Source organism: Scyliorhinus torazame, chromosome 12, assembly GCF_047496885.1.
Source record: "Scyliorhinus torazame isolate Kashiwa2021f chromosome 12, sScyTor2.1, whole genome shotgun sequence".
Classification (NCBI taxonomy): Eukaryota; Metazoa; Chordata; class Chondrichthyes; order Carcharhiniformes; family Scyliorhinidae; genus Scyliorhinus; species Scyliorhinus torazame.
Window position 1 is genome coordinate 20,845,136 of NC_092718.1, and position 24,661 is coordinate 20,869,796.

At 44.1% G+C, this 24,661-nt stretch overlaps 1 protein-coding gene across 3 annotated transcripts in view; it reads left to right on the forward strand.

Moving 5' to 3' along the window:
- chd2 (chromodomain helicase DNA binding protein 2) overlaps nucleotides 1–24,661 on the forward strand; it is a 104,006-nt gene that overhangs the window by 596 nt on the left and 78,749 nt on the right. For all 3 annotated transcript variants that reach the window (XM_072470515.1, XM_072470516.1, XM_072470518.1), the window contains exon 2: nucleotides 137–383. In XM_072470515.1, coding sequence (XP_072326616.1) covers nucleotides 325–383 — 59 coding nt within the window. In that variant the 5' untranslated portion in view covers nucleotides 137–324. The remainder of the gene's footprint in view (nucleotides 1–136; nucleotides 384–24,661) is intronic.

Here is a 24,661-nt window from a genome sequence, read left to right on the forward strand (position 1 = left end):
CCCCTCGGCAGGAGAGGGGAAAAAAGCATTGTTGCAAGTTTTTTCTCTCTCGGGTTACCTCGGTTTTCTTGTTTTCCCTCTTTATCTTTGTGTAACCCCCCCCCCAAAAAAAATGATTTGCGTGTGTTTGTTGTAGACAGGGGGACGGCGGTGCTGCTGAGCGCCCGAACAATGTCGATGCTGCGTCAGGGCTTTCCAACTCGACCAGCCAGCAGCTGACTGACTCCGGCAGAGCAGCCTGCCTTCCAGCAACTTTGACAGGGCAGATCCGCCGATCCACGTGCAACCCCAGAACAAACAAAAAAAACCTTCCTCCTCGCCGCGATGTCCAGCCAGGATAAAGCCCCCGAAGCAGACGGGTCGGACCGCAGCAACGCTTCCAGGTACCGAACCCGCTCCACTTTCTGTCCCCGTTCATGTTGGGGGAGGGGGGGGAGGTTTCTTTGATCTACCTCGTTCGCTGGGGGGGAACACCGCTCGCCTGCCACCCTAACACCCCCAACCGATTCTTTTTTTATCCTTTCTCCCCCCCCCCCCCATAATCTTTAATCGATGACCTTGAGATTCCTTAAAAAAGCCCCACCCTGTTTTTTTTCTGCTCGCAGTTTCTCCCAACTTATGATATGCCATTTGGGCCTATATTCAGCAGTGCAAGTACAATGTAAAGCTGTCGAGTCCACTTTTGTTGTTTATTTCACATTCTAGGCATTATATTCTTTCCCTTCTCGTTGCTGTAGTAAGATGACCTTGTCGTTGCTGTTGCTGCAATGCACCATTTTACTCACAATGCAGACGGGGTTGAGACTTTGAGGATTCGGTGCCCATAGTAAACCCATAGAAGTAAATTGTAGTAAATATACTACAAAAAGTTGCATGAATGAAAAAAAATTCATATTTATAGATAAATTAGGAAGTGCCTGTTGGAAAGTTGCTCCTTTGTCTGTATTTTTATCAACACCACACCATTTCACTGTATGTCTTAGGGTATTTTATAAATTTTTATTACAATTTGGGGAAAAGTTTACTGTGATTCTGTCCCCATCTTATGTATTGGAATAATAATGTATGTGCTATATGCCTGGGCTGTTGCTTCTATGCTTCTATGTCCCGTGTGCCTGAAATACTTTTTGCCTTTCTTGAGGATGTTTATTGTTGTGAATACACCTTTTTAAAACTTTACTATAATTGTTTTAATTACTTTGCAACATTTCATTCCATTCCAATTTTATAGACATGTATCACAGCTAATTTCATGATATTGGGCAGATGATGCATTTGTACAGCAAAAATGAAAAATATTTCTGAATGGCATTAAAATTGTGGGAACTTTTTACTAAAGGATTCTATAACTTTTAATAATTGAACTTTTAACAGGTCAATGGATACTATTGCCTAACAGACACCTGGCAATAGATGGAGTTTTAATTAAAAGACATTAACCTGGATTTAGAACATTTTGTTTACTTGTAAATTTGTGGGTCCTATGAAAATCATCTTTAAATATACAAATTCTTCAGTCAGCATAGTTAATAAATTGACAATATTTGAATTTCACTTGCTTTTGTTGAGTGAAACACTAATATGGTGTCATCCTTATAAAGATGTTCCTTCCACAGTGAAAGTAATATTTATTGGTTGCTGTTTTTTAATGTGATCATTGAAGATTTTTGTTTCTCTGACATCAACATACCCCACTGTGAAGGTATTTTAACTGAGATTGAACATAATTCACAAAAAGATGGAAGTGGTCAGCTGTTAATTTATTTTTAAAAACGTTCATTGTACTAAAGATGCAATATTCATTTTTCCCCCCTTTTAAGATGAGTGCATTTAGATTTTTGTTGATTTCAGTGAAACTAGTCTCCAATGGCCTTTCCTGGGACTTGCTCTAGGTGGGCAGGTGGACCTTTACCGTGGGTGGTCACCTGAGGTTTAAGTTTCATTCCCTATTATGGTGGGATTGATCTTGGACTGGTTGCACTGTGTGGAGCTTTCATGCTGAATTAAGGTCAACCTGGTGGCTTGAACAATTGTAACCATTAGCTGTTAACCAAAAGTTCCATGCTTCCCAGTTTAGGTGGTATTTGCTGTTTGGTGGGTTCATTTTGCAATTATGGATGTACAGTGGCTTGTAATGAAGCACTGATGCCAATCAATCCACCTTCTATCTAATGGGATGTTGTGGGGTAGCGTTTTGGATGGCAAGAAGATCCTTTGCTGTGATTTACTCCACCTGCTGCAAAATCCCACCAGTAATCTGGAATTTGGCATGCATGTATCTGGAGGGCTCTGAATTCCATTCCAGATGCTTGTTGGGTGCTTTGAGATCCCAAGTGTGTTATCTGCTGCTGGCAGATAGATTCTTTCCAGTTGCCTTTCCTCCGCTTCACAGAAGGAATGATGATTGAAGTTGTCCATGCTGGATCAACATCTGGAAGGGAAACATCTGATCATTCCAACAAGGCACAGTCAATGGTGTCCCAAACCTGAGCCTTCACTCCCAAACTCCATGAGCTCCAATGTCTGTCTAATTTTGCCACTCAAAACAGCTACAGGTGTGGGTTCATTCTTGCAGACAAAGCTTGTTTAAAAAAAGACAATCTTGTGTAAATAAAGTTGCCCGATCATACCTTGGGTTCTGGTGTCATCATTACATGGCCTGAAAAAATGACCACTTACACATCACTGGTACATTGTGTCAAATCAATTCGCCATCCTTGGTTTGTTTCGGGTTGATGGTTTGTCACAGCGAGTAGTTTATCATATTCTGGGGATGTTTCACTGCCTTTGGAATGTTTAATGCAAATGGTACTCGTGCTGCTGTGTTTGGTAAGTGTAGAAATTCACAATCACTTGTGGAACATTGCACAATGTTGTATCACTTTTCTGAGTTATGGTGAGACGATCAGCTAGGTCATCAGAGTTGAGATAGACGTGCATGTTAAAAATTGCTGGTAAGTCCACAAAATGTCTTGAAAATTATAAAATGTAGTGGTTACGTCCCATCTTTTTTAATAGAAAGTTCAATTTTTTTTTTTTAAACGCATCGCAATATAATATACAGCATTGATGGGTAATTTCTTAACGGCTGAACTAAACTCCAGGAGCTCCATCTTTGAACATTCAGATACAGTTTGGATAGAATTAGCGACTTCCAAGATCCAACATCCACAACAGGGCTTTCATTCTGCATGCTGGACAGTTTACTCAGTTGTTAAAATGGTTTAATTTTCAAAAGAAGGGTGTGGTGGGGGGTGTTAATCATAGCAAAAAATGCCCTTTTGCTTGCAGGTGCACTGCTTGCATCTGCTTTTCTCGTTCCACAATTGTAAAAGAAAACCTAGCCAATTCCTGTGGTCATCGACCTACCTTTTTATATAACTTGTCACTGATTTGGAGTAGGAGAATTTAAATTGTGATCCCTTGGGTAAATACAATTGCAAGGGTAGTGGTGAACAAATTGTTTGGGAACATTCTGCAATGGTGGGTTCAAATCTCACTGCAGCTGTCAATGTTTGTAATTTAAAAAAAAAGTTTTGCTGATCATTAACATGTTTCTAAAGTGAGTGGTTTTATAAGCAATTTTGCTGTATTTTTCTGCAATTTATTCTGGGGTGGTGGGGGTGCCTTATAAAGGCTTCTCTAAGCTTATTACCACTGGGTTACCAGTTGTGCTGAAATTTCATCGTCTCATTTTCTCATTCTGATCTTAACCAGCAGTGTCCATGGTGAGTTATATGCTATTGCATGGATTGGAAGTTATGAACCATTTCAGTATAAATGCAAAAGTGTGGATGTTCGTATAGATTTACTGTACTTTGATACCGAACTGTTGAAGAAAACAGTTAAACATTCAGTTTGAACTGAACTCGTGCTTCTGGAAATGAGGACTAACCAAGTACAATGCATAGATTGTTTCCGTAAAGTTGCTGGTAATAAATGTTTACCAATAAAATAACTACCCAGGAATATGGCTCTATGTGGATGTGATTAAAATATTCTCGGCAGAATGAGCAATAATTACATTCTCGGATTCCACTTGTGAATGATATCAGCCTTTTTGTGTTCCATCTGGGAGCATCTAGAAATCTTGTGAAGGGAGAATAGAATGTTTAATTTCTATTGTGCAGTATACTGTGTTTCAGGAAAAAGCTGACCCAAATATAAATATGGAGTTGTCGGCATGGTAATATACTTCACTTGGGGAACGTGCGATTGGAGATAGATCCTGTATTTGTTCCAAATAAGTTGTGCAGTCGTGTTTCTTGCATTGGAATCCAGTCAGTTATTTGGCAGCCATTTTATGAAGGTAGAAATGACTTGTGCAAAGCTTGTTTTCAACATTTCTTCAAGGGTTTTTCTTAGTTTTCTCCCACTAAATTAACTTGTGTGGCTAGCTGGATGCCTGTGTGCATGTGTCAGGCTATTTTGTGCAAAGTGAAGGCATTGGTGTATTGTTTAGAGGGCAAGTGTAGCTGTCTTTTTGAAGCTTTTAGTCAGCAACAGCCAACTTCAGAGAGACAAAATGGCTCTGCTTTACGCTGCATAACTAGACAGACATACTGCATTGCATAGTGTAGTTAGGAAGTACAGGAAGCTGGTGATGATGTAGCTGAGTTCAAAGGTTGTGCTCTGGATTGTGATTGGCTCTCTGCGTAGTAACAGCGCTGCCTGCAGCAGAGCACTCGGAATAGCTCTGCCCTAAACTGACGTCACTGCTGCCTGTGAAAGCCTCCCTTGTCAGGCAAGCCGTTGTATTTAGCTGTGAGAATTCTTGCTAGGCTTACACAGCATGGCAAACAAAAGTGACGAAGATTAATCAGCTATTTTTCTGCAAGACATGCATTTATAAATTTTTTCTTATTAAAACCTTTTTAATTTTCGGGTTTAAATTTAATCTTATTTTCTGCGTAATCGCCAGCTTCAAATGCAGCCCTTTAAACATGCTTGAATGGGTGACCTCATTTTTTTGGGGGGGGGGGTACACCCCTGCTTATTTTTTAAAAAGAAAAATAATTAGCCTTACGCCAGGAAACAAACCCGTGCTTCAGTTCTGGCCCTTGGCTGTTCACAGCTCAGTTCCTACATTAGAACCAACCCTTTTGTCAGCTGAAGTGAGCTTTCTAGGATTAGTTCTTTTCATCCAGATGTGCTCTTTGATATAATGGTTCTTCAGGGTAACTGGACAGCTGGTTTGGATCACTGATCTCCTCCTGTGACCAGCTATTGTCTGATATAGATTGGTTTAACCCACTCCTTGTGAACAGGGTCCGGTTATAAATCTGGCAAAGGAATACTCTAGTTTGAAGGCAGATTAGTCATTTTATAAATCCCTTTGCACAATTACTTCTTAAAAGAACCATCGGTTGTGTTCACCATAATGATCAAATAAATGTATATTTTTTGTCTATATTCTACCTCTTTGGAAGATGTGAGATTCTTGAATATGGTCCCATCAGCACCAGTCACCTGCTACCTGGCTGTAGTGGCCATTCTTTATTATGCGACCCACGTAAGGGTACTAGACAGCACAGGCAGCTGCTATGCTTCGGTTTGTTTACTATTTCAACACGGGCATCGTCTAGAAGGAGTTGTTGCATTGTGATTGGGGAAGAGGGAATGCCCATTCTATTCCTCCAGGAGTGCTGAGCAAATTCATGCCGACCTGGGTGAGATCAGTTAATGAGGCCTGATCATTTGAATACAGTTCCATGCCCAAACTGGTCAGCTCCTTATTATCACTTGGCACAGACTTGGGAATAAGACCTCTAATATTGTTTTTCTGGGACAATATGTGGTGTCTTTTACCTACTTGAGGTCTGGAGGGCACATGGATCTTTCATCACAACTTCATATTAGTCATGATGATGATAACTGTATTTTGGGATCCAGGGATGCACAAAGAAAGGAGCTAAAAATTACAGTAGTTGATCTGTCATTTACTGTTACATCAGCGTTAAAGTTTCTCATGAAAATAACTGTTCAGAGGTTTGCATCAGAAGTATGCTGTACTTTCAGGAAGTTACTTAAGCGCTTAAATTTTTGAGATAAGTACAATTGGGAATAGTACATTAATATATGCCGAGTCTTTTGACCGTTGGTCTATAAAAGGTATTTCTGACTTTACGCAAACGTTGACCAACCAAAACACTGTTGCCCATTTCCTTACTGCCTTGTCCAGCCATGAAGGATGGTCAACAATTCTACAATTAACCGGAGGAGGTGGCTCCACAACTATACCTATTCTCAAAGATGGAGGAAGCCCAGCTCAGTGCAAAAGAGATGGCTGAAGGCACTGGATCCAGCATAAGAAAGGGGCCCTCACAAGACCGCAGCAGCAGTACTGAAGGCGTGCTCCAGAACTAGTTGCATCCCCGAGCCGAGCTGTTCCAGTAGAACTACAATAATCATAGTTTTCATAGAATTTACAGTGCAGAAGGAGGCCATTCGGCCCATCTAGTCTGCACCGGCTCTTGGAAAGAGCACCCTTCCCAACCGCACACCGCCACCCTATCCCCATAACCCAGTTACCCCACCCAACACTAAGGGCAATTTTGGGCACTAAGGGCAATTTAGCATGGCCAGTCCACCTAACCTGCACATCTTTGGACTGTGCGAGGAAACAGAGCACCCGGAGGAAACCCACGCACACTGGGAGAACGTGCAGACTCCGCACAGACAGTGACCCAAGCCGGGAATCGAACCTGGGACCCTGGAGCTGTGAAGTAATTGTGCTAATCACTATGCTACCGTGCTGCCCATGGCATCTACCTGATGATGTGTAAACGTGCCCACCTATGTACTGATGGAAAAGAGCAAGACCAATCCATCACTCTACTCTAGATCATCATCAAACAATTGAAGTTCCCCACGGCACTTAGGCAGCAGTGACCTGCTCCCCATCTTTGGGTTCCACTCAGCCCCGACCTCATAGACTCATAGAATTTACAGTGCAGAAGGAGGCCATTCGGCCCCTTCGAGTCTGCATGACCCTTGGGAAGAGCACCCTACTTAGCCCAGGCTTCCACCCTACCCCTATAATCCAGTAACCCCACCTAACCTTTTGGATACCAAGGGGCATTTTTAGCACGGCCAATCCACCTAACCTGCACGTCTTTGTACTGTGGGAAGAAACCTATGCAGATACGGTGAGAAAGTGCAAACTCCACACAGACAGTCACCCAAGGCCGGAATTGAACCTGGGACCCTGGAGCTGTGAGGCAGCAGTGCCAACCACTGTGCCACCGTGCCTCATTGCAGCCTTGGTCCAAACAAGGCCAAAAGAGTTGAACTCCAGGTGAGTGTGACTGCTCTCTATCAAGGCAATGCTTGATCAAGTGCGGCATCAAACAGCCCCATCATAATTGAAATCAGTGGGGGTAGGGGAGGGGGAAAGTCCACTGGTTGGAACCAGACCTTGCATAAAGGAGGTTGGCAGCCAATCGGTTCCTTATGAGGATGTCTGCAGGAATTCCTCTGTGTACTGCCCTAGCCCCCACCATCTTCAGCTGCTTCATCAATGATTTTACCTTCATCAGGAGATCAGAAATGGGAATCTTTACTAATGACAATGTTCAGTACCTTTCACGATTCCTCAGATACTGAAGTATTCCATGCTCATATGCTGTTGGACGTGGACTTCATTCGGCTTGGATGATGTGTGACAGATCTAACCATCTCCCTAGGACTTTCAGTACCATTGCCATCACTAAATACCCCATCATTAACATTCTGGGGGTCATCATTGACCAGAAATTAAATGGGACCAAAGCATTTAAATACTTGGGCTATAAGAGTACGTCAGAAGCTAGGAATTCTGCGGCAAGTAACTCCCCTCCTGACTCCCCAAAGCCTGTCTGTCATCCACAAGGCACAAGCGTGATGGAATACTCCTCACTTACATGATGACTGTAGTTCCAACAGCAATCAAGAAGGTTAATACCATCAAGAAAAAGCTATTTGCTTGATTACGCAGCTTCTTCCACTATCTTAAACATTCACATCCTCCATCGCCAACGCACAGTGGCAGTAGTGTGTAAATATACAAGATGTACTGCAGCAGCTCAACAAACCTCCTTTGATATAACCTTCCAAATCCATGACCTCTACCACTTAGAAGGGCAAGGGCAGCAGATTCTTGGGAACACCATCTGGAAGTTCCCTTCCAAGCCACACAGCATCCTGACTTGAAACTATATCACTGATCCTTCACTTGTGGGATCAAAATGCTGGAGTTCCCTCCCTAACAACGTTAGGGGTGTGCCTACACCACCGTGATGCAAAAAAGCGGCTCACCATCCCGGGGGACAATTGGGGATGGTCAACAAATGCTACCCATACCAACAAGGCTCGCCTTCCATGAAAGAATGAAATAAAGCTGACAACATGTTCCCCTTCACTCATCATCCCTGTGCGCGCTAAACTACATTGGCCCCAGGTCCAGCATCAACTCTACTTTTAAAATAATTATTCTCGTTTTCAAACATATGCCCGCCCTTCTATCAGCTATTTGCAACCTTCTGGCAACAATATTCCGAAACCATTACTGCATCAAAATAAGTAAAATCCCGTTATGCAGAATAGTCTAGTGTGCACCACGAAGGTTTTTTAAGTTGTGTAACAATGGTGTTGCCAGTTGTCTTCATAGAATCCCTACAATGCAATTCTGCCATTCTGCCCATCGAGTCTGCACCGACCCTTCGAATGTGCACTCCACCCATGTCCACCCTGTCCTAACCCCGTAACCTAACCTGCACATCCCTGGACACTAAGGGGAAATTTACCATGACCAATCCACCTAACCTGCACACCTTTGGACTGGGAGGAAACCGGAGCACACGGAGGAAATCCACGCAGGCACAGGGAGAATGTGCGAACTCCACAAACCCAAGGTCGGAATTGAACTCTGGTCCCTGGCGCTGTGAGGCAGCCGTGCTAACCACAGCCACCGTGCCGGCTCTCTGTTGGGTATGCTGATCATCAGTGTGCCACATCAGCCTGAATCATAGTGTGCCGGCCATATCATTGTAGTCTCTTGGTCAGATCATTTTGAGTGGCAACTGGGCAAGTGCCGCCAGGAACTATGCTTTTAAGCTGCATTACCTATCTATTGTCTGGGTTTGGGCATCGCTGGCAATTGGCAGCATATTTCCTGCTGCTACTTCGGTTGTGAAGATGGTGGCGCAATTATAAACCACTGACAGTGGTTCAGTGCAACTGAGAGGCTAACTGGGCTGCTGAAGGGGGAGGTTCAGGGTCAACGATATCGCTGTGGGACTGGAGGTCACAGATGGACCAGACCAGGTAGCGGTGGCAGGTTTCATTTCCATTGGAGTTTGTGAATCAGTTGGCTTTGTGCCTCAGTCTAGCTGCTTCATGATGTTTACTGATGGCAGCTTTTTGTTTTTATTTCCGTATTTCCTTGAAACTGAATTAAAATTCTCAAATTACCACAATAGGATTTAGTGCGCACTGTCTAGATTATTAGTCCCCGCCTTGGGATCACTTGTCGTGTAACAGGATTCCCTTCTGTACTTGTGCTTAATCAACTCAGCCATTGAAGAACTCTACTTCATTCGGGTACAGCAAGACTTTGGAGACCTAATGCAACATTCCTGGACAACAGGACCTTGTATAGACTATTGTCCTCTTTTAGTAAATTTAGCTTTGACTGAAGAACATTTTATACAACAATGTGAGTTATACAGCAATGTACTGAAGATCACAAATGATGACTCTACTCTGCCCTATTAAAAAGCATATGCCCCTTCAATAAAAACTGCAGGAATGAATCCTTTCCACACCGAATCCAGTCTGTGCTGCCCACTCAAAATTAAATTTGTCTTTTAAAAAAATTGAATTTCCGGGATGTGGGCGTCGTTGATTAGTCCAGCATTTATTGCCCATCCCAAGTTGCCCTTCAGAAGGTGGTGGTGAGTTGTCTTCTTGAACCGCTGCAGTCCCTGAGATGTAGGTGCACCGTCTGTGATGTTAGGGAGGGAGTTCCAGGATGTTGCCCCAGCAACAGTGAAGGAGCGGCGATATATTACCAAGCTGGGGTGCTGAGTGACTGAGGGGAACCTCCAGGTGGTGGGGTTCCCAGGTATCTGCTGCTCTTGTCGTTCTAGATGGTAGTGGTCGTGTGTTTGGAAGGTGCTGTCTAAGGAACCTTGGTGTGTTGCTGCAGTGTTTCTTGTAGATGGTACACACGGCTGCCACTGTGCGTCGGTGGAGGGTTTGAATGTTTGCGGAAGGAGGAGCAATCATGTGGGCTACTGCCTCCTGGATGGTGTTGAGCTTCTTGAGTGTTGTTGGAGCTGCACTCATCCGACAGGCTTTGGGGGTCAGGAGGTGAGTTACTCGCCATGGGATTCCTAGTCTTTGATCTGCCCAGGTAACCACAGTATTAATATGGTTAGTTCAGTTTCTGATCATTGGTAACCCCAAGGATAGGGATAGTGGGGGATTCAGCGATGGTAATGCCATAGAATATCAAGGGGCAATGATTAGATCCTCTCTTGTAGGAGATGGTCATTGCCTGGCACTTGTCAGCCCAAGCTGGATATTGTCCAGGTCTTTCTGCATTTGGACATGGACTGTTACATTACCCAAGGAGTCGCGAATGGTGCTGAACATTGTGCAGTCATCTGCAAACATCCCCACTTCTGACCTTACAATGAAAGAAAGGTCATTGATGAAGCAACTGAAGATAGTTGGGCCGAGGACACTACCCTGAGTAACTCCTTCAGTGATGTCCTGGAGCTGAGATGATTGACCTCCAACCACCACAACCATCTTCCTTTGTGTCGGGTATGACTTCAACCAGTGGGGAGTTTTCCCCCTGATCCCCATTGACTCCAGTTTAGCTTGGGCTCCTTGATGCCATACTTTGTTCTGCTAAAACCTGCCTTCTTATTGCACACTTCCTTTCAGTTCACTGTTTAGTGTAAAGTTGCTGTTTGTTGGGATCGAACTGTCGTCTGTCCCTTGTTTTACTCTTGGCGTGAGGATCCAGAAGCTGTGAAGTATCAATCCATCGTTCAGTCGTAATCTAAACACAGCCTCGAGTAGTTGATCTTAAGCAACTTGTGAGCAGAAACTATTTGAATTTTAATGCAGATTACCCGCAGTCGTAAATTTTTACTTTCATTTTTGGACTTAAAAGACCAACCTGTTGCTATATAGAGGGAGGATGTGGAGAAGAACAAGTCGATGCTTCCGCTAGCACCTTTACTGTGCTGGCAGGATGAAAGCTATATTTGAGGCAACAGCCCACAAGATGTTACCCACATATCACATTTTTGATGTCCTTGTATAGGCACAGCTCTTTAAGCTGCAAGTTTAAACAGCTGTTTTTGTTCCATGCAAGTGATAGAAAATACTGTGGTAAACAATCCACTCCAGCCCACCCCTTCAGCAAACATGCAACCATAAATAAATAAGGGAGCCAAACTAACCAATAAAAGCTGTCCCTGCCTTTGCAGCTGTGATGGTCCCTGAACCAGTTTTCTTCTGTTCCATCATAGGCAGCACGGTAGCACAGTGGTTAACACTATTGCTTCACAGCACCAGGAGCGTTCGATTCCTGGCTTGGGTCACTGTCTGTGCGGAGCCTGCACGTTTTCCCCGTCTCTGCATTCGTTTCCTCCCACACGTCCCGAAAGACATGCTGTTAGGTGAATTGGACATTCTGAATTCTCCCGCCGTGTACCCAAACAGGCGCCAGAATATGGCGACTAGGGGATTTTCACAGTAACTTCATTGCAGTGTTAATGTAAGCCTACTTGTGACACTAATAAAGATTATTATTACTTGTCATGATATATCCTGTAGCTGCAATAAGATTGTCTTTGATTATTTAGCAGAATCTTTGATATTTAGGTTTTAAAAAAAATACGAAGTGCATTTATATGGCGCCTTTCGTGGCCACAGGCCAACCCGAAGCACTTCACACCTACTGAAGTACTTTTAAAGTGTGGTCATTGTTGTAGTGGAGGAAATGCAGCAGCCAATTTGCCTACTGCAAACTCCCACAAACAGTAACACGATCATCTGTTCTTGTGATAGTAATCGAGAGGTAAATATTACCCAGGATACTGGGGATAAAACAGTGACCCAAGCTGCTGTTTTTGGAGCAGATCCCACAGATATGAATGTGAATTGGTCTAGTTGTTTGGAGGGAGGAATATTGACCCCTTTTGCATCTCGTGCTCTTCAAATACCGCTGTGGAGTCTTTGGCATTCATCAGAACAGACTGTGTTTCCGCTGAGCACCTTGGCTAAAAGGCGGCTATTCCAGTGACGCAGTATTGCCTGAGTGCTGCACAAAACATCATTATGTCCCACAATGTCGTCTCCCACTTTGCTTCATCTAATCCTATCGGCATACTTAAATTCGTTTTCATAGAATTTACAGTGCAGAAGGAGGCCATTTGGCCCATCGAGTCTGCACCGGCCCTTGGAAAGAGCACCCTACCCAAGACTACACCTCCACCCTACCCCTGTAACCCAGTAACACCACTTAACCTTTTTGGACACTAAGGGTCAATGTATCATGGCCAATCCATCTAACCTGCACATCTTTGGACTGTGGGAGGCAACCCACGCAGACATGGAGAGAACGTGCAGATTCCGCACAGACAGTGACCCTGATATGTAATAAGGGATTCGAACTTGGGACCCTGGAGCTGTGAAGCAACTGTACTAACCACTGTGCTACCAAGCTGCCCATAAGTAAGGTCACCGTAGTCTCAGATGACCATGGGCTGCTTTTTCTTTTCTGACTGGTGGTGATTTAACCTGAGGGGTCACCACACCTCAGGTGAGGCTGAGAAGGCGGGGCCTTCATGAATAACGGCAGCACGGTACCATTGTGGATAGCACAATTGCTTCACAGCTCCAGGGTCCCAGGTTCGATTCCGGCTTGGGTCACTGTCTGTGTGGAGTCTGCACATCCTCTCCGTGTGTGCGTGGGTTTCCTCCGGGTGCTCCGGTTTCCTCCCACAGTCCAAAGATGTGCAGGTTAGGTGGATTGGCCTTGATAAATTGCCCTTAGTGTCCAAAATTGCCCTTAGTGTTGGGTGGGGTTACTGGGTTATGGGAATAGGGTGGAGGTGTTGACCTTGGGTATGGTGCTCTTTCCAAGAGCTGGTGCAGACTCGATTGGCCGAATGGCCTCCTTCTGCACTGTAAGTTCTATGATTGTAAATTCTATGGATAACCTCAGCCAGTACGGGAATTGAACCCGCTGGCCTTGTTCTCCATCATAAAGCACCTGTCCAGCCAACTGAGCTAAACCGACCTACATACATAGCAATTTATACATGATGTACATTTATTCACACGGGGATGTACCTGACAGGAAGAGAAGCATTAAGGAGTCCAGAATATTTTTCTCACAGAAGGATGATGGTTAAAAGATGCTCATCAGTCAATAGAAAGACAAAAAAGCAAGCAAACGTTTTTGGTGCGGAGAATTAAGAGTTTCAACTAAACCACTAGCCTGTTCTTCAAAGGTGTATTCCCCCACGCATTTCCATTGTTCATTATTTTGCCTTCGGGTGGGTGTAAAAGATCCCAAGGCGCTCCGTACCCGTGTCGACATCTACCCCTTTATCAACATCACAGAAACAGGTGGTCACATTACTTTATGTGGGAGCTTAGCTAATTATCACATATCACGAGTGGCTATTGAAATCGAGCAACATTTTGCGGGGATTAAATTCAGGTTTTAAAAAAAAATTAGGTGGCCAAGGGAGAGGTGAAATGGGAATAGAGTAGGGGGAGTCTGATGTTTAGCGTTAGCAGCAGAGGCACGGACCTGCCTCCTATGCTGAAATTCCTCACCTCTATCCTATGCTCCCACTGTTTCCAATTGAAAATCGTGCTCTCGGGAATGAAAGGGAGCAGGTTGTACACTGGGATTCTTTGCTTGGATCTGCCATGTGTTTGGATGGATTCTACCTATTTGCTCTCTCCACCATGCTCCAGTGGTCAGCCTGGTCATCGTCCTGCCTCAGCAAAGCAGAAACCCTTGTGCTCTATAGTCAAAAAAAATGATGGCTGCAAGATGCTCAGCTACCTGAAAGACAAAAAAAAACAAGCAAAGGTTTGGAATGAAGGTCCTAGATTCAGAAGGATTTCTCCCCCTTCATCCCAGACCCACACGCAGACATTTCCAGTGTTCATTACTTTGATTTCATAGAATTTACAATGCAGAAGGAGGCCATTCGGCCCATCGAGTCTGCACCGGCTCTTGGAAAGAGCACCCTACCCAAGGTCAACAGCTCCACCCTATCCCCATAATCCAGTAACCCCACCCAACACTGAGGGCAATTTTGGACACTAAGGGCAATTTTATCATGGCCAATCCACCAAACCTGCACATCTTTGGACTGTGGGAGGAAACCGGAGCACCCAGAGGAAACCCACACACACACTGGGAGGATGTGCAGACTCCGCACAGACAGTGACCCAAGCCAGAATCTAACCTGGGACCCTGGAGCTGTGAAGCAATTGTGCTATCCACAATGCACCGTGCTGCCCAGGATTCATGTATTTATGTCTTAAAAATTTTAATCATGAAAATTGAATTTACTGAAAAATAGTCCGATTCAGTCAGCTGAAAAGCATTCATAATACAAAATATGGGATTAACATTCCCAACAAAATACTGCCCCCTGCTCTGTTTAAATACTGTGAAATTGCCAGCATTTCTAAGGGTAGTTTACATTCTTGATTGTCCTAAAGTAGATCCAGCCAACTTAATTTTCCCGCAGAAAATTACTTTTCACTGTCCTTCGCTACATGTGACAATAAATCAAATCAAATTAAATATTCTTTCTAAAACCTGCCATTTTAGGTAGTGCTCGCTGAATTTGGGCATTTCATGTGCTCTCTCCAATGACTTACTCCTGCCTTAGTGTGACATTTTTCCAAGTCACATCCCACCCATCTATGGCTTTTTGTTTTTGAGTGCCACTGCAAAGTAATGTTTTTACTGTTGCTTCCTGTTCCAACAGGTTTGGATTTAGTCTGAACTGATTTCATTTGTCTAATTTTTGGTGACGCTTGCAAATTGTAATTGGCTGATCCTATTTACCCTGAATACCTGAGGGTGCACACTTGTGATGGTGTTTCCATAATGATGGGCAGCCAATTCTGCAACAGTTACTATCAGCAAGCAGGAGACTTTCTTTCATCAGTTTGGGTTAGATCTTCCCAAATCCCCCAACTGTTTAAAGTGATTATTTTATTTCTTTTCCACCAAAGCATTCCGTGGAGTTCATCGGTTGCATCTATCTGTTCTTGGTAGTGTTGCTCCATTTTTTCACTCAGTTGATGGTATGGCCACATTCAAGTTTTCAGTGTCTTCAGCGTTTCAACCTTTCATCGTGCGAGGTTGTGAGGTATCAAAATGAAATGAAATAAAAATCGCTTATTGTCACAAGTAGGCTTCAAATGTATCCACAATGGAATCATTGACTGTTTAATAAGGCGGGGAACACTGGAAAAGTGAATGCAACCATTGTGGGGTGGGGGAAGAGAATTCATCACTTCTCCCGACGCACATTCACGTGGACTTTAACTTTGTTTACCGTGAGTAATGTCTCCTTCCTCCCGAATTCTGGGATTGCCCATGATGTCCAGTCTCCTTTGCGCTACTTCACCCGAATTTGTATGTGTTTCTAAATCTGCATGGAAAGTTCATTATCGTTTTGAAGTGTTGCCTCGTGAGCAGAATTTTTTTATTCTAATTAAATTAAACTTATTTTCTAATTGTATTAAACCTATTTAACTTGCGCAGTCGGCTTTTGGGGGTTCTCCAGAACACTGCACTCAGTGCCATCTAAGTATCCTGAATGGTAAAGGTGGCAGGAGGAGTCTGTAAGCTAATGTCTTTCTCGGGCCTGTTTTGCTGTACTTGGGCATCCATTCGAATTTACTCCAGTTCCACTTGGGTTTTGTGTTTCTATAAAATATCTATCAGCAAAAAACAAAAACAAAATGTCCTTGTGCAATAATGAGGCCATCTACCAATTTGTGGTGAAATATGATGGAAGCCCAAAGTGTTCCAGCATTATCAACTCAAAATGCTACTCGTGGAGGGGCAGCAGCATTCCCATCACGCAGGCTTATTGCTCCCCCTTTCGAGTTATGAATTTTGAATTTTGTTCTTGCCCCCCCCGCCCCCAATCTATGCAACTTTTTAAAATATAAATTTAGAGAACCCAATTATTATTTTTTCCCCAATTATGAGGCAGTTTAGAGTGGCCAAACCACCTACCGTACACATCCTTCAGGTTGTGGGGGCGAGACCCATGCCTATGCAACTTCACTTTTGACTGGACAGTCATTAGAGACTCCTTTCGCTGGCTTTATTTATGTCCATAAGTAAATAGTACGAGTAGAAGGGATTGATCCTGGCCCCTTCCTGGTTTGTGGTGAAACCTGTTGGAAGATTACCCAAGTTATCCCTTGCTGTGTGTGACATGCACCCTCAATTTTTGCACCAAACTATTCCTAAAATAATAGTTCTCAGGCTGCCACTGAGCCACATATGCAGCACCATGTTCACCCATTAAATGCACAGTAATTTTTATGTTGCATTGTCTTTTTTTAAAAAGACTTTTATCTCATTCTTCCACAATTAATGGAATTGTAATACTTTATCCTCCCTGCATCAGAAGACACTGATCCACCCAGTGGCCAGACTTGCTGTGCGTGTTCGCTTGCTGTTCAACACGAGTGACGGGCAGCAGAGGCCAAACTTATTCAGCAAAGTTCATGTTTGTGCCCTTTCCAGCAGAGTTCACTGGACAATGATGAGAAACACAGGGTCCTTCGATGATTTTGTTTTCTCCCACTTTGTCTCCCTCCTACACCCAACACCTCAAAGCTGGGAGGTAGGGAGGGAAATTGTGCCTGTACTGCTAGCTGAACACGGAACCAGATTGAACCTGGAATCTGATTTGTGCAGCTCACTTCCATGTTGGCAACGCCAGGTGCTTTTGGTTCAAATCTTAATAGTTTTTTGATCGTGTACCCATCTGTGTCCTGTGGTTCCAGCTGTCGAGATGGTTCATCTTTCATTGATGAGGAAGAGGGGCCGGGCCGGGCCGTTCAGACAAATGTGAATTCTCGGGAGTGGCAGAGGGGGAATGGTGATTAGACACTTTATTCTATTCTGTCCAAGCTGTAAGTGACTGCATTGTCTTCTGTGGGCCTTCTCGTGACAGTACAGTCCGATGCGCGATTGGCATGGATATCCATAGAACTGGCCGGTTATGTTTGGGAGAACTCCTGCAGCTGTGCCTTCCCTCTGGGCATGTTGGATGTGCGAGTTAGTGTGGTCCCCGAAGCACGCTGAACCAAATTCAGTGCTTGCCTGCACATAGACCGATCAGCCGCAGTGTTTCCCAGGAGAGGTCGCCTGCAATGCAGCCGTTTGTGAGACTCTTTTATAAGGTTACCTTCTGATGTTTGCTCGTATCACCTTGATGTTGTTTCCCCGAGAGAGTCCCCCATAGAAGATCTTCATGGCAATTCTATAATCATCCATGTGGGAGATCTGGCTGACCCGTCCAAGTTGGATTGTCTGGACGGGGGTCTCCCTTGCTGATGAGCCCAGCACAATGGAGGACCTCCTTTTGTTTTGTGACCTTGTCCATCATTAAAATCCCATGATGGATCTTGGGTGTCTTTGGTGGAAACGATCTAGCCGTTTGATGTGGTACCTATAGCAAACCCAGGCTTCTGCACCATATAGCAGGTGGTAAGGGCCGTGCCCTAGTAGGGTTTGATTTTGAGACTACTGCCACTAGTGGTTGTGTCTGGCGCTTATAGCACATAACCTTTGCTGACTGTGATGTAACCTCAGACTTGGAGACACTGATTTGGAGTTTTTGCTGTCAATGGAGAAATTGTTTGCTGTAATTGAATGTTTTTTTTTGTTGTGGCAGCCAGGGCAAAGTAATTGCCTCTGATTTTGGCGATGCCCAGTTCTGGAGTGATTGAATTGACACTCTGAATGTTTATGCCTGCAGGCATGTCTCTGGTGGCTGCTATAAGCATTGCAGCAAGGAACAGATTGAGGAGACGAGGTACCAGGATGTAGTCTTATTTTACACCGCTGGTTACCGCAATGGCTTCGGCCATCTTTCCACAGATACACAAAAACATCCAACCCTGCCATCATGCAGTAGGCGCAGGATCAGAGATTTTTGTTGCTGTTGAGACATTAGCTGGGGCCTATCTGGTTAATAAGATGAGACTTGCCTTACACCCTCAGAACCCAGAGAGGGTAAGACAAGAGTATGAGGTCACTGGATGCAGTGTTAAACCTAGCTTTAAGAGAAAGCAGTACCCAATGGGTGTGTTCCTCCCACAGATGACTGTTGATAGAAGTCAGGCTATTGCTGTATGAATAAAGTAAATCTTCGATAATTGTAATTTGCAAAAGAAAAAGAATAAAAGGGATAGACGTCAGGATTCATGGATGCCTTGTTGGGCCAAGGAGTTGGGTGTTGAAGTCATTGAGCGTTTCTTAACGCCCCATATAGTTTGAAGCAAGGGGAATCTCAGTCTTTTGATGGGATGGTGTTGGGAGCTCTGAAATGGTGGAAGCAGAATGCTTTAAAATGGCGACAGGACTTGGCAAAATACCAAGATCCAGGGAACTTTCTGGAACTGGAGCAGTTTGAGTTCCAGTGCTGCCATCTTGTAGTGATTGGAAGAAACAACCAGACTTATGTATCAGGGATGACATTTAGGGGCAAATGAGAAACTGTCTTAAATATTACAGTTTCCATGAATTCTTATTTAAATGTTTATCATAATTTTATTCAGACAATCGACATACAGTGTGAGGCTTCGCCCGGGTAGTCAATCTTTAGAGAAGATCAAGTCTGCGACCGGTTTAATAGCTTGCTTCTTGGGAGATTGATTTGAAATTTTTACTTTACATTTATGAAAGCACCATTAACCTCCACAAACATTCGGTTCTTTAATAACAAATTGATTTTTCTAAAAAGCAGTTAATCCTATTCCGAGCTGTGTCGAGCATCTGCAGCCCCACGCAGAGCTGTGCATACTCCTGTCACCAGAGGGTTTGTGGCTGAAGGCTGTTATATTTTCTGTTGTGTCTTGCACTGTGCTGTGAACTAAAAACTGGAATGTTATTTAAATAGTACAATATCAATTTATAACTTTGAATATATTGAAATTCTTCCATGCAATTAAAATGCCTGAAAATATTTTCTTTAGGCTAGTGATAAACTCCAGTATTATTTGCATGCACAGATCAGAATCTACTGTAAATACAGATTTTTGAAAATATTATTTAATGTTGTATACATTGTTCCCTATTTAACCATTTCTGAGACACTGATGTATCTGCACAGCACCATTTGGCTTTGAGCTTTTTAAGGTTGAATTTGACCAGACTTGCACTTGCTTCGGTTGTACTCTGACTTATTTTTAGATATGCGTTCCAAGTTTTACGATGGTCTTGCTCTGTGTTTTATAAATGGCTGTTAACTAATTTTTTTATTATTTGGACTGAAACCTGTTTCTGTATCAGTCCATGACCCGACCTCCTCCTCCTCCCTTGCATCAGGAGAAATATGAATAAGCAGGAGGAGAAGGAATACTGGCTGATTTCTCCTGTTATTTGTCCCAGGGTATTTGAACTAATTGTCACTAATTTTCATTAATGTTTTAACATTGAAGATTTAAGTTACTTTAAAAGAATATTTTTCATTCCTATATAACATGATTTGAAGGGGGGAAGGCCCTAAAAATCTGGACTTTGGTTGTTAAAGATTGATTGTAAATTTGTGGGTTTTTTTAGATTTTCACTTTGGTGGTAACCTGCAGCAGGGTTATATAGATGTGGTATTTGTACTTGTGACGGTGTGTTTTAATGCAATTACGCTGTGGTATTTGTTATTTTAATGAAACCAAAAGTATGTCCTGGAGCAACGATTCGGTTTGTGTGCCTTATATATAAATATAAAACTCGTAATTATCAGGCTCGCCTGGCCCAGCACACTGCATTCCAGGCTCTGCCTCTGTAATCCTCATGTTTTTTTTTCAAATCAGATTTTGATTCTGATCTTCGAGTTTAACTGAAATGACATAAAATCGCGAGGCAATTGACAAAGCCAGATCACACTGGCCCAAGTCAGTGAAACCACTTATCAGTGAAGAGAGGCAAATTGCATTCATAATACAAACAAAAGGGTCTTGGAGGATGGTATCTCTCCCCCTCCCCCCACCACCACCACCTGCTTATCTTGACCTTAAAAGCTGTAACCTGCTCACACTTGTGGAGGAAAGTGATTTGCTCATGGCTTCATTATACAAATTTCCCTTTACGTGGTTAGAGGGAGCATTTAGCTAATCCAGATTTAAAGACACATATCCATGCAACACTGTCATTTGGAAAATTACTTAGTGAAAATAATGACACAATTTCCCGTCTTCTGGGGCCTGGCTCTTTAAGGATTTAAACATGGCTCAATGCACTTAGCTCATGCTTAAATATGACATGTGTGTATCTTAGTGCTGCTCAATTAGCATTAATTACATCCCCCCCCCCCCCCCCCCAGGAATCGGGCTCTTCATCTGTAAATTGAGTGGTGGCATCTGAATTGGCAGGGTTTGGGTCCTATTTCTGCAGCACCCTCTGGTGACTGGGAAACATGATTTCCCCCTTAAATTGCTTGTCAGGTTACGCTGCCTTTCTTGGTTTCATCCGAATCGCATCACACTTTATTTGTAATTGTGTGTGGGGGGGAAGCTGGCACTGGAGTTCTCGCCCCTCAAGAGTGAGTGACTCAACCACTAGACATGAGTCAATCAACTAAATGGATCTCTATCCCCAGCCTGGTATTTCACCAGCTGGTGCAGGTTTTTTTCTGTCAAGGGAGCATTTATACAAGCCAGCAGTCTATGACTTTGGGCAGTAGATTGCTTCTCCCCAACTTCAATTGGAATTCGCCACTCGAGATAGAACTTGGCGCATGCGCCGTGGTTTATCTGCAGTGAATGCGTTTTTGAATGCTTCGAGACAGTGGGCAGCAGCATCAGAGGGGCACTTGAGTACTCGGTGTTAACAGCAGAGAAAGGGTACATTCAGCCCATCGAGCCTGTGCTGGCAGTTTGGAGCTATCTGATTTGCCCCGTTTCCTAATATGAAAGCAGAATGCCAAGGGATGCTGGAAATCTTGAGGTAAGAACAGAAAACGCTGGAAGTACTCAGCAGGTTTGACAGCATCTGTCCAGAGTGAAAAGCAGACTCAACGTGCCAGGGCACTTTCATTGTAACTCGTTTTTTCAATCAAGTATCTATCCAATTCCCTTTTGAACAATGGTGTTAAATTTGCTTCCCGCATCCTATCAGGAAGGGTATTCAAGATCACCGTAACTATGTTCTTAAAAAAACAAGTCACAACCCCAGACTTCATTTTCAATCTGTGCCCTTTGGTTACCAACCGTCTCGCTAATGGAAGCAGCTTCCCATAGAATATCTACAATGCAGAAGGAGGCCATTCGGCCCATCGTGTCTACGCCAGCGTTTCAAAAGATCACCCTACCTAGGGCCCCCCCCTTCCCTATTCCTGTAACCCCAGTAAAATTGCATATCTTTGGACACTAAGGGCCAATCCACCTAACCTGCACATCTTTGCACCATGGGAGGAAATTGGAGCACCCGGAGGAATCCCTCGCAGGCACGGGGAGAATGTGTAAACTCCACACAGTCACCCAAGGCCAGAATTAAACCCGGGTCCATGGCACTGTGAGGCAGCAATGCTACCCACTGTGCCACTGTGCAGCCCTGCTCGCCATCTATATTTATCAAATATTGTCCGCATAGTAGGATCCCACAAACAGGAATGATTGGAATAGCTAATCTGTTCTTTATGAAGCCATCTCTCAACATTTTCTGTTCATCTGGTATTTTAATTCACCCATCACCTTCTCACGCTGACCTCGCTGTCCTTGGCCTGCTACCCCGATTTTGTTACCTCCTTCTTTGGAGGTTTTGGTTTTAATGCCTTGTATTTTGTTTTTGTAGTTTCCAGGCAATGACTGTTCATATTTTGCAGTTCACATCTCCCCTGGACATATCTTTGATTTCTTCACTTGTCCCATTACTCCACTCCCTTTGGCCTACACCACAAACCCTTCGGTCATTTAATCTCTCCTCGTCTTCCTCCCTATCATGCACCTTCCCCTCTATTTTCCAGATCTAGGTCTCTCTTTCCCTCCAACCCCCTTTCAGTTGATCAAAACCTATTACATTACTTCATTTTACCCCATTCTAATGAGAGATCGTCATCCTGAAATATTTATAGAATCCCTGCAGTGCAGAAGGAGGCCATTTGGTCCATCAAGTCTGCACTGACCCTCTTGAAAGAGCACCCTACCTAGGTCCAATCCCCCACCCTATCCCTGTAACCCCAGCGGGGGGCAATTTAGCATAGTCAACCCACCAATTAATTTGGTTTCTGTCTCTGCAGATGCTGCTGCCAGACTTGCTGAGAATCTCCAGCATTTCCTGTTAATCATTCTTTCAGATTTACAGCATCTGCAGAATTTTGCTGTTGCGACCATGGGATGTTTAACTTGTTCCTACTCTTCTCCCGGATTATATTGTCGACGAAAGGAATGTCTTTCCAAGGCTTTGTAATTTTTAACTGCAATAACATTGCAGATGGACAAAAACAAGAGTCTGTGTGTCTCAGTTGGTCTTTTGATTTGCCTTCCATTTATTTATGTTTACTTTCTATATATGCTTTCTGCTTTCTTTCCCCTCTCTTTCTCTGAGTCTGCTCATCATTTTTCTCTTCCTGCCTCCTCCGTCTCCTGCCCTGTGTTTCTTCTCCGCTGCCTTTTGCCGACGCTCTCCCAAGTATGCCTCATTTCTTTTCTTTGCTCCAGTTTGTCTATGGACTCTGGTAACCTGCAGCAGCAATCCTGTCTCTTTCTTAGAACTGCAGGAGGTATTTTTGGCAGTGTGAGAGTTTCTTGTTTCCTGGAAAGCGGAGCTCTCAACTGCACTCATATTATGTGAAATTTGAGCACAGTTAGTTGCCTCATTTGCACTTGCGATTCAATTCAGGTTAAGCGTTTCCTGATTAAGGACCAAATGCAACACCGGGCGCATTTGCAGGATACAATCTGATGTTGCGTCATGAAAATTGCTGGGAGAGGAAATTTGCACTTTACGATGTAACTGTAGCCAGATATAGAGATTGCCACTGAAAAGCACTTATCCAGTAATCAGGATGTTGACCCAATGGTGTCTGTGGTATTGTTAGTATCTGCTGCATACTACAATCATGCGACATCCGTTGATTTATTGAAGCGGGTCTTTTTTTGTTTTGGTTGATGTTGGGTGGAGACACGGTGGCCTTCTGTAGTCCAGTCGCCAGCTAATCTTCACTCTTTAAGGAGAAATGGGTTTCCTGCAGGACTTGGAGCACCTATGGAACCCTAACAATTTCCGAAGAGAAAGAGGGGGAAGAGAATTCAGTGTCCTTCTGAGCCCTATTTTTGCACCATCTACCTCAAACCTATTCTTTCTCCAGTAATTGTTTCCTGAACCCCTTTCATAGAATTTACAGTGCAGAAGGAGGCCATTCGGCCCATCGAGTCTGTACCGGCTCTTGGAAAGAGCATCCTACCCAAGGTCAACACCTCCACCCTATCCCCATAACCCAGTAACCCCACCCAACACTAAGGGCAATTTTGGACACGAAGGGCAATTTATCATGGCCAATCCACCTAATCTGCACATCTTTGGACTGTGGGAGGAAACCGGAGCACCCGGAGGAAACCCACGCACACACGGGGAGGATGTGCAGACTCCGCACAGACAGTGACCCAAGCCGGAATCGAACCTGGGACCCTGGAGCTGTGAAGCAATTGTGCTATCCACAATGCTACCGTGCTGCCCCCTGTTAGAGTCCTGGAAGTCCAAAGATGTGCAGGTAAGGTGGATTGGCCATGCTAAATTGCCCTTAGTGTCCAAAATTGCCCTTAGTGTTGGGTGGGGTTACTGGGTTATGGGGATAGGGTGGAGGTGTGGACCTTGTGTAGGGTGCTCTTTCCAAGAGCCGGTGCAGACTCGATGGGCCGAATGGCCTCCTTCTCTGTAAATTCTATGAAATTCCTACAGAGAAGAAGGAGGTAATTCGGGCCTGCGACGACCCACTGAACGAGAACCCTACCTGGGTCCCCTGGTCTAGCTCCATAACCCCATCTCCCTGTCCGTCTGTGTACATTTAAAGGGTAATTTAGAATGGCACATCCATCTAACCTGCACATCTTTGGACTATGGGAGGAAACCGGAGCACCCAGAGGAAACCCCCGCAAACATGGAGAGAACGTGCAAACTCCACACAGTCACCCAAGGTGGGAATTGAACCCGGGTCCCTGGCGCTGTCAGGCAGGAGTGCTACTCTGTGCCACCCCCAAGGTTTATATAACCAATCTTTTGACTTTTTCCAAGCCTCTTGCATGTTTTTGGATGAGGAAGCTGTTGCTTTGAGTATTGAAACCTGCATTGTAGCGAACCGTCTGTCACCTTTTATGAACTCCACTCTTGAAAGTTGCATTCGGGGCCATCTGAGAATCTCTTCCAAGGTTAGCGTGT